Raw genomic sequence first — 10834 nt, forward strand, 5'->3', positions numbered from 1 at the left:
TGAGCAAATGCAAGTTTAACGTGCCATCTCATCAGAACAAAGTTTATACGAATGCTACGGGTAATGCATGAATACTAAAATGGCTAAAAATTGACTACAAGGGGAAAATCAACAGACGACAGTACCAATCATATGCTTCAAACACCATACTAGGTTGACATGATAAAGAGCCAAAACTACCAGACAATTTACATAGCATCTGATGATTACATCAGTGTTCAAAATTACACATGGGTCGGAAAAGAAACACTTCCTAATTTAAGCTCACACTTAGACGAAAAAAAAGAAAAACACATCTTAAGATGCCATCGTTGTGGACGTTTACCATGGTGCAGATAAGATAGCTTTGAAATTTTCTTCGGCAGAATTATATGTCACTTCAGCTTCCAGGATATTCACTTGCAATTTTGATATCTCAGAATCATTGCTGCTCCTTTCCCTGATGACTGAATCCTTTTTATCACGGAAGCTGGCAAGATTTTGCTCCAGTTCCAAGATAGCATTATCAAATGCTGCAATTAAAGAGTCTAGCCTCTCATTATCATCTTTTTTCTCTAACATCTTCACTTTGAGTGCTGCTTTTCTAGTCTCACACTGCCTTCGGTTGACATGCATCTCAAGCAGGTCCTGAAGGCGCGACCGCAAACAATGAACATTGAATCCATTTGCCTCAAAGGCGCTGAGTGCCCTCAACCTTCCCTCAATAGTTGCTTGTGCATCATCAATATGTATCTGCTGAATATTGGCAACTAAGTTGGCAAATGATATCATAAGACCAATAGCCATTCCTTCGCGAAACTCCATAGAGTACTGCTCCAATGGGTGAAAATGTGGCTGTTGAGGCATTACCTGGAAGATTTCCATTGACTCTATTGGTTCCCACATGGATGAAGTCTTTGAGAATGGCATCAGTTCCTCTTTTAAAGGTGACCCTGTAGAGATGGGATCAATCAGGGCACCCATACTCTCAAAGATAACTGTCTCAGATGGTGCTTTATTGTGATTAATCTCAGTACAGCTTTCCCCAATTACAGATGGAATAATCTGGTCTACAGTGTAAACCCTTGCAGTGTTAAGAATACCACCACATGTAGTTCTTAATGAGCTTGATACAACATCTGGCAAAGATTGTGCTACCAAACACCTGATTCTTGAGTTCCCTGCAGTCAAAAGGTTTTTTTTCTTATAGCATTGGGCATAATCATATTGACAATAATTAACTTCGTTTTTGGCCCTGTAAATGCCTATGGCATCACTAACAGATGAATATGCTGAAGCAAAGACAATGTCAACGAAAAAAAGAAAGGGAATAAAGATCATTCTGACCTTCAAACATAAACCAACTGATAATTGAGCTCACCTACTACATCCAGAATCGGTGTGTTTCCTTGAAGCAATAAGACATCATTTTGTTGGCAAAGTGGTGAAGTAGCTTGGCATAAACAACCTGATAACTCATTCTTATCCCTACTACCATCGCTTGTGAAGACCTCATTAGCTGATTTGTTAGAATTTATAGGTTCACCTAATAATTTAGTATTACAGACGTCAGCAAATAAATTTTACCACACAAAACTTTAAGATAGTAGGGCTTACATCTTATGGAGGCACACATGCTGCTGAAGCATCTCATTGAATCTACTATGCTTGGCCTCCTTTGGGTCTCATCTTGTGCTTGCTGTCTCACACTCTAGAAACCAGGAGAGGAAAAAGAAAAAAAAAAGACTCATGTAAGAAATATTGATTTATGCAAAAATATGAAAGAACCATGGAGAAAAATGTTCTTACATCATCACTATTGGCCATTTTTAGACGTCGTGGAGCCTTAATGATGAGCTTCCTTCTTCCCTTTGTAATGTTCAGACTAGAACCATGGACACCTTCAGAGTTCCTCTGTTCTGCATATTGGAAAAAACCATTGATTTCATGACTAATTGGTGCACCACTGACTTGAGTTACCTTTGATTGATGCTCTGATCCATTGCCACTGTTACGTGGAGAAACTTCATCCCTGACTGGTATTTTGGGTAAACCATTCTTATGTGCATTAAGATGCTCATCTAATAAGGGGTTAGGTGGCAATGTTGTACCCACATTGGCCATATCAGCAATTTCCCCTAAAAATGGGCTTTCAGAATGATGCTTCTCCACTGAAGAGCTATATTCTATCATTGGCATTGCAACGGAAAGGTTAATCTCGGTCATTGGAGTTGCAGGGTATCCTACAAGTAGTGAACTACATGGTGATCCCATGCTGTATTCCAAAGAATCCACTTTCTTCATGTTGTTGCAAACTTGTGAACACTCAAGCTGACCCTCCGCTTTCTTATGTTTCAGACTCAAGTTAGTAGCGCCAGGTTCACATGTGACATCAACATCAACATCATCATCATCACTAGAAGTTGACACTGAAATGGGAAGATGATATCTTTTGCCAGAATGTGAATTTCGTTTACTACCAGTAGACCTGGCTTCAGTTAGAGCTGTTGATGTCATCTGTTGAGATATCAAACACAATGGCATACGAATGTTCATAAGCATTACCAAGATTTGATGAAAACATCATGTATCCAGCCTTGACTGGAGTAACCACAATCAACAATAAATTCCACATTCCTCGCTACGAACTACTGCATGCCTATGTTGCATACTAAAATACTTAAAACATGTAACTGACTGAACAGTCTAACCATCAATATAAATTAATCATTGTTAACTTTATTGTATACTAATGTGTTTTTAGTCCCGCAAACCACTAAGTACAAGTAAAGATTCTACCATCACTATTCAATTCTACAGTGAATTGACATATAATGGCATAGTGGCTGAAAGCACCCTCCCAAAACACTAAAATCAAATTGGTTACACTTAATATCCAGGTTAACAAACAGCCCTAATCATCCATAGGCATTTACAAGTAATAGATTAAACAATTCATATAAGCTAGCAAACAAGTGATTTAACAAACAAATAATTTCTGAGAACTTATGTGATTTAGTTTTATGCCAATCTAAAGCATCATGGGAAACCAATAATAATGCCTCGTTTAAAGAAAAAGTGACACCTGAGACTTGAAAACCCACTGCTGACCATTCCAAAATCGGCGGTGTCTGAGCTCAGCATGACCAAACTCAGTCTCATTCTCATCGTGCAACATCTTGATAATGTACTTGGACCCATTGACTATCTTTGAAATCATTCCTGGCACCCACCCGCCATGGTGAAGCACCTCCACCTCATCATTCAAGGCAAAATCCTTCACCAGGGCTGCATTTGGCTGACAGGTTCTTATGTATTGAGCATCAACAATCTCTCTCAGAAGTTCATCGTTATTCTCAGCTTTCAGATTCTCATACTCTACCAAGACTGTAGTGCTGTTGAACACTTCCACAACACTAGCGCCAAACCAGGCTGCGCCATAGTTCTCTCTGTCCCGACTGACTTCGACTTGAGCTCCACTTGAGAACGCTGGATCTTCAGCTCTCTGACATTAGGCAAAGGAGAAAGCTTTAATACAATAATTACTCGTAGCTAAAGCAAACGGGTCTCCTAACTCATACGCACTCATAGCTAGAGCAAACAGTGGTGGAACAGAAAAGTTCCACGGAGACAAAAACCCTAGTCCTCAGAATGAAGCATAATGTACCAAAGATAAAACCATTGCGAGAGGTGCGACCTTTACCTGCTCGTCCACAGGTACCCAGCGGCCGCGTACCCACTGAAGTTGGGGCCGCATTTGAGACTCCTCGAACACTACCTCTTCCCTGCTTGTAGGAAAGGACACGAGGTACCGACTAGTGGTCGGTCCATGGAGGACGGCGAATATGACGCCGGCCCACCACCCGTCGTTGTGGAAAGCCTCGACGAGATCGTGAAGACTGTAGCGGCCTCCGCCGGAGGAGGCTGCGTCCGCGGCCAGTAGCGGCGGTGGTTGGGGGCGTAAATTAGAGCGCTGGACAACCTCGCGGAGGGGCTGAGATGGATCGTGGTCCTCAACGAGGAAGGCATAGACGACCTCGAAGCGGCGCTGCGAGAGCTGTCGAACGACGGTGGCCTCGTACCACGCCCCTCGGAACCCGTCTTCATCACTCCGAACCTCCACCTTCGCCCCCACCGCGAACGCACTGCCGCCGCTCCTCCTCCTCCTCTTCATGCCGCGGGGTCCGTCCGATCTCCCCATCAGGGTTAGGCTTCGATATTTCCAACACCAAACGAGGGGGCAACGGAAGAGAGAGAGTGAGAAGAGACGACGACAAGACCATTGCTCTGGTCCACCCCTGCGGTTTACTTACCTGACGTCATCTTGCCTCCTCGGGAACCGCGACATCGGGAGAGAGGGAGTGGGTGAGAATTTCCCAAGACGCACCCCGGTGTCCGCGACAGGGTGGGTGAAGGGAAAGAAGTGGAGAGGTCGAAGGACGCACCAGTACCAGTGCGCGGATCGAAACACAAAAATGCGGGAAAGTGAAATCGGCCGTTCAAATCTTTTCTCATGGAACATCAGGACCGTCCATCACTTTGCAGGTCATGGATTCTTAAATGATTTTTGCCCACAATTTGACCGAAGAAAACGAATCTTTATAATTTCATACTAATATCTTTTTATTATCTTATAGTTATAACAGATGTACATGTGAGCGGTATTAGTAGCTTTTATGCGGTAGAAAATAACATTATATTTATTTAGTCGAATCAACGACGAGACAAAAATAAGACAAACACTTTGGGAGTTCTAATACACACGCAATGACATCGAAAGAGAGCAATCGCCAGAATAGAACGTCCATGTTCCAAAAGATGCCACCACTGTTCTCATCTGCCTTGTGCTCATGGATGTGGTGCCAGGAAGTGACTGCACTCGAAGCAATGCCTCGTAAAGAGATGTACCATAAATGACTACCCCTGCACCTTATCAAGATTGCCAGAGAACCAAATAGAAGATGACTACCCCGCAATCTACAATTTATATGAATGGGCTGACAGGCTTAGGTGGTAGACATTTATCCACTGAATGATATCTTAACACACAGGGACTTATTTTACCCATGAAATGGCCTTCCGTCTTCGACCTATATTAGCAAAAACCTCATGCACTGAACCAACTTATTATTTTATTTATGTTGATGACACCTTCATATGTGAGGAGATGCAAGGGAGGCAAATTAAATTTATAAGAATATATATATATATATATATATATATATATATATATATATATATATATATATATATATATATATATATGCTTCCCCACATGTTTTATACAGTAGAATATCTTTTCCTAATCACAGGAGTTGCAAACTCTAACCATTTTAGTTCAAAGACAATTTGGCCAAAATGTCAACAGCAGAAAATTACGCTATCAAGATGGCAGGTTATATAAAAGTTGCAGTAATATCATACGGTCAGCAAGTAATTCCATTAATATTTGTGTAGAAAGCTAAGATAAAAGATATGGCAAGAAATAAAAATCGAAATAATGTACATAGAAAATAAAATTGTAAGCTGACAGTGGAGCATGTAATTGAGACATTCCTACTATATCATTGACCTTGTTTACAATCTTGACAAAACACAGGAAGCAATTTCAAATGCTATCGAAATCTTCCATCCTTCGAAAACAAGCATATTTTAAGAGAAATTACAGAAATTGTTTTCATCACCTCTTTTTTCTCAGGTAAGCTTCGAATAATTGCATTTAGCATGGCAGAATGTGAGGAACAACCATTTACTACATTGATAAAGCCAACTCATTAGCCTCATCCAGTGACACTTCTTTAGGGAAAGCTTTAACGACAAAGTGTATGCTATAACATCTGGCTTCAAGTCTTCCGTGAGAATAGCACTGGAAATATCTCTTACTGCACCAATTTTATCAGTCTAAAAGTTCACTTATTATGACGTCAAAGATTTTTTTTAATGTGTCAACAAGTTGAGATCTTGACAGTTTATCGCAAGGTCATAGGCGCGAATCTCGCCTTCGCAAAAAAAAAAGGTCGAAGGTTTCCATCAAGAGTTTTTTCTGAGACAAGCTATCTTTGATTATTGATCTTAACATAGTCCATCCATTGTTATGTGGTAGGTTGCGATGTCCGTGCTGACTTTGCTACAAGCATCTTCTTATGCAATATTTTGCACAACCATCCCCACCTGATACAATCCATCTAACACTGTTATAAGATATCACTGTGGGTTTCAATACCTCATGGTTCATTTCACCAAGAAATCCTAAAGCCTCATCTGCTTCCAAGCTCACAAAAGCCACTGATCAATGTACTGTAAGTAGCAACATTGGCGAAAAAACCAATCAAAACCATAGAATCAATTATTTGGCAGCTTCATCAATTCTTTCCTCTAAACAATATCCATTAATAAATATGTTATAACTGTATCAGGCTAAACACCTCCTTGAGTCATCATACCCACTAGCTTTTGTGCTTCGTTGGCTTTCTCATCTTTACATAGAGCATCAATTAATATATTAAAAGACACATCATCTGGATAAACTCCTTGATCTTTCATCTGTTCAAGTAAATTATTGACTTCTTTCCACTCACCAGATTTGCAATTGCCCCAGATCAACGAACTATAACTGTAGACACCAGGTTTCAGCCCTTGATCAATCATGTCATTGAAGAGTGTACGATCTTCTGAAAGTTGCCCAATCTTGCAATATCTGTCGAAGATAGTACTGTAAATAACAACATTAGGTGTCACTCCTTCACCTATCATTTCATTAAACAAAGACATGGCCTCATTCATTCTCCCATTCTTACAACATGCACTAATCAGGATTCCATAACTATGAACATTGAGCTCAAGTCCCTCTTGCACCATGGAATTAACAACTTTTGCTGCATCATTAAGGTGACCTTCCAAAACATATTCGTGCATTAATAAATTATAGGACCTAATGTTAGGCTCATTACCTCTCACAATCATTGGATCCATAGCTTATGTGCTTCACCAGCCTTCCCTTTCTGCAGAGAGAATTCATTAAAGTGTTGTATGTCACGGTGTTTGGTATAAGACCTCAATTCAACATCTCCTGTAAGAATCCAATGGCCTAAACTAGAATCTCCATGAATAAGAGAAGTATACGTGACGATGTCTGGCTCGACACCTGTAACAACCATTTGCTGAAACATTTCAAAGGCCTTACTCACAGCACCGACTTTGCAATGGGCACTGATTAGTACACTGTATGTCAAAACACTTGGCATATACCCTAGAGCAACCATTTCTTGAAATATCTTGAAAGCCTTCTCCAAAAATCCCTCTTTGCAGAGGCCACTGATGATCGCACCATAAGTTACAGCATCTGGTGCAACACCTTCACAAATCATTTATTCGAAGAGTTTGAAGACACTGTGCATATCTCCCTTCCTGCAAAAACCCTTCTGATGCAATCAAAGTGCCCTGCCCGTGTTCCCGTTATCGCAAAGACCCTTGATGAAAATATTGTATGTGATCAGATCAAGTACGCAACCCATCTCAGGCATTATCTCAAACAGGTTGGCGGCGTCCCCGATCCTCTTCTCCGGACAGAGCCCTCTGATGAGGGTACCGAATATTACGGTCGTCGAACTGCAGTCGCGCTTCAGCATGCTACCGAGTACACCGAAACGCAAATCCACGAGGTTCATGCGGCAGCAGCAATCAATCAGGATGGCAAAGGTGACGGCATCAGAGCCCCATTCTTCCGGCTGAAAAGCAAAGGAGAGTTGGGTAGTGTTGCGTCTTCCTCATCGGGGAGATGGTCGTGTGTAGGACGTTAAAAGCAACGATGGATGGTCTGGGGTTGGATTTCAGCATTCGAATGAAGAGGCCGGAAGCCTCTTCGATTTGGAGAGACCCCAATCGATGGCGTTCCTTCACCAGCTTCTCCAGTTGGGCGGTGGTGAGGCGACTAGAAGGAGGAGGTGATGCGGAGCTCATCACGCCTCGTCTTTCAACCGTGATTAGGTGCAAAGGCGAGCGATCGGGGCGAGGGCACAACCGTACCAACAGCCTCTGCAGAAGTAAGTTGTCGGAGTCCACCCATTTGCTATGTTACAAAAAGCCATAAATACTCCGTCCAAGTATAATTACTTGGCGAGAATCCTCGGCAAAGCCTTCTTTTTTGTTTTTTCTTCTCCGTTTTCCACTAGGTAAAACTTTTTTCTTATCTTTGAATGTACGCCACCATTACTGATGTCAAGACCCTGACATACATAACAATAACATAACAATAGATCTCCTTTTTGCTGGATCTATTCCTAGAGTGAATCTGTTCACCGATTTTAGATCGATCCACATAAATCGATTCAATTTCTTAATTATAAAAGTTACTGTTAAACTGAGCAAGAACATAAAGGGCTATAATGGTCAAACCTCCGAAACGATGGATCCGAGATATTTTTCGAGACCAAACATAATAGTTTACGAAAGTTAACATAATAAAACTCCCAAATAAATAGTTCATGATATAAATAAGATTAAAGCTCTCGATGTTAACATAATCTAACTCATGAAAAAGTAGTTCTCCATACAATATGATCGAAACTCCTAAAGAGATTTTTTTCGATACTAACATAGTTAAATCCCCGGAAGAGGTGATTCCCCCGAAGAAGTGGCTTTTGATGTCAATATAGTCAAACACCCGAACAAGTAGTTCATAACACTAACATAGTTGGACCCCGAAGAGGTAGCTCTTAATGCCAACATGGTTAAACCTCAAAATATGTGATTCTTAATACTAATATAGTAGAACATCTAAACTCGTTATGGCAGAAGTCCGGGGCCAAATGTGCCTCAAGCGTATGAGTCGAGAAAACCTGTCTCACACTAAGATGAATCCGCTATGACGGAAGTCTCGGGCCAAATGTGCCCCAAGTATTTGAGGCGAGAAAACCATACCTATGCTGAAACAAATTTACTATGACAAAAGTCCCAAGCTAGATGTGCCCAATGTTTGTGATTCAAAAAAACCCAACCCACACTAAGAAAAATCCACTATGACAAAAACATATGCTCAACGTGCTTGAGACACATGAATCGAGAAAACTCAACCCGTAAGATGAGATCTCGAACGCTCCTAAATGAATCAAACGACGCACAAGTTGATAAGAAGTATTTTGGCAACCGATCATTGTCATTTAGCTAGACACTGCAAGGGTATTGACGTGAAAGAAAAGGGTCAAGTCATCTCCCCTCTAGAGGCACTAACTTAAAAGAAAAGTGTCAAGTCATCCCCTCCATTGGGCGATGACATGGGAGAGGTTACGGTCTGTCGACCACCGTGGACAACAGTCCATGGGAGGTCGTTCGAACTAGCTTTGTTGGTCTTCATGGATTATAGTCTATAAGATGTCATTCGGTCTTGTCGTCCGCCCGTCTCCGTGGACAATCGTCTATGAGAAACTATTCAGGCTTGTCTGCCAAAGAGAGGGCATTACAATCGTTATAAATGATTCCCTCGTTCAGTCATATATAAAAGTCGACTCCCAATGCCGACCCAAAGGTCAAACTTCTCTCAAAAAACCTCTCATATTCTAGACAATTCTAAAACACTTAGTGTTGAGGAATCTAAGCATAAGAAACTCACCCGACGCTGACCTTTATTGCGAGAAACTCCATCGTGAGGCTGCCACGAAGATCCCTCAAATACTCTGACATCTTTTAAGTCAAGACCAAACCAGACCAGACTAGCTCACGATCGACGTTATTCTCCCCCCAACAACAACGCGTAAACCCAGAACACAAATTAACCGATATAACATGGTAGTAGTTACAGCATATCATACATGCCTCAATGGGTTCGTGAAAATTCTGAGAGATACCAAACGAGGCACGACCTCAATGATGAGAATCGAAGGGCTAGAGTTTCTGGCGCTCTGGCGCGAGAATCCCATTGACGACGGAGACGCCTACGAGCACGCCGACGGCCTCCGCCCCGGCCACCGCGCCGGCCTGCAGAAGATCCCCAGCAACACCGACGCCGGCCGACGCCACGATTCCCTCCTCCGCTGCCTGGATCTCCTTCTCCGCGGCCACGATGCCCTTCTCGGCCGCCGCGATACCCTGCTCCACCGCCTTCTCCCCCTCCTCCACGATCTCCTCCGCTTCCTCCTCGATCTTCTTTATCCTCTTCCGGAGCCCGAAGAGCGGGATTTCCTGCGACCTGGCCTGGGGAGCGAGAGCGGCGAGGGGTGCAGCGGTGGAGAGGACGAGGAAAAGCAGGCAGTTCCTCCTGCCGCCGAGAATTTGCCGCGGCGCCGGCTGAGGGGAGGATGAGGGGGTGATGAAGCAGCGGACGCCGCCACGGCGGCCGGCGCCGCAGTTAGAAAGGAGAGGGTTGAGGAGGAGCGCCGTGGAAGAGGAAGCCATGTCGACAATCTCGACTTGTGGTTGGAAGTCCCGATAGGTGTTGGAGTTATTGTTATCGTTGGGGCTGCGATCGATAGCCTTCCCTCGCCTTTGTGGATCAGGAAACGAGTCGTTTCCGTGATATTGCTGGACTAAAAAGTCGAATTTACCCTCCATATATTAAGGAACAATGGTTTGTGTCACAAATGGCTAATTATATATTATCCATCTTCATCCTTATAGTTACTTTTAAAAGTTACAGATTTTTATGCTTATAAAATTAAAATATTTAATTCGTTTCTTCTTATATCTCGATTCTGTTAATGAAAATATTATATCATTTATCACTGAGCACAGATTCTATCTCATTTCGATTTAATTAGCTCACATATTGTGATGATAATGATCGGTGATAAGCCCTCCATTTATAACCAAATGTCGAATTCACCCTTCATAAACTAAAGAGTAATAGCTGGCACCATAGATA

At 42.3% G+C, this 10834-nt stretch overlaps 2 protein-coding genes and 1 pseudogene across 3 annotated transcripts; all 3 read right to left on the reverse strand.

Moving 5' to 3' along the window:
• Positions 1–133: 133 nt before the first annotated feature.
• LOC103975857 (uncharacterized) lies at positions 134–4364 on the reverse strand. Its single transcript, XM_009390967.3, has 6 exons — positions 3683–4364; positions 3065–3484; positions 1789–2496; positions 1597–1690; positions 1361–1525; positions 134–1160 (listed from the first exon to the last, which is right to left on the reverse strand). The coding sequence occupies exons 1-6, from the start codon at positions 4178–4180 to the stop codon at positions 322–324; spliced, it is 2724 nt and encodes a 907-aa protein (XP_009389242.2). The 5' UTR covers positions 4181–4364; the 3' UTR covers positions 134–321.
• A 1053-nt stretch (positions 4365–5417) lies between these two features.
• On the reverse strand, positions 5418–7938 carry LOC108952124 (protein Rf1, mitochondrial-like; annotated as a pseudogene). Its single transcript, XR_010486669.1, has 7 exons — positions 7856–7938; positions 7397–7740; positions 7067–7342; positions 6403–6976; positions 6151–6202; positions 5798–5880; positions 5418–5682 (listed from the first exon to the last, which is right to left on the reverse strand). The product of XR_010486669.1 is annotated as a protein Rf1, mitochondrial-like (transcript).
• Positions 7939–9728: 1790 nt separating this feature from the next.
• Positions 9729–10544, reverse strand: LOC135603893 (uncharacterized). Its single transcript, XM_065094330.1, has one exon. The coding sequence runs from the start codon at positions 10522–10524 to the stop codon at positions 9859–9861; it is 666 nt and encodes a 221-aa protein (XP_064950402.1). The 5' UTR covers positions 10525–10544; the 3' UTR covers positions 9729–9858.
• Positions 10545–10834: the final 290 nt, after the last annotated feature.

Source organism: Musa acuminata, chromosome BXJ1-2 (assembly GCF_036884655.1).
Source record: "Musa acuminata AAA Group cultivar baxijiao chromosome BXJ1-2, Cavendish_Baxijiao_AAA, whole genome shotgun sequence".
Classification (NCBI taxonomy): domain Eukaryota; kingdom Viridiplantae; phylum Streptophyta; class Magnoliopsida; order Zingiberales; family Musaceae; genus Musa; species Musa acuminata.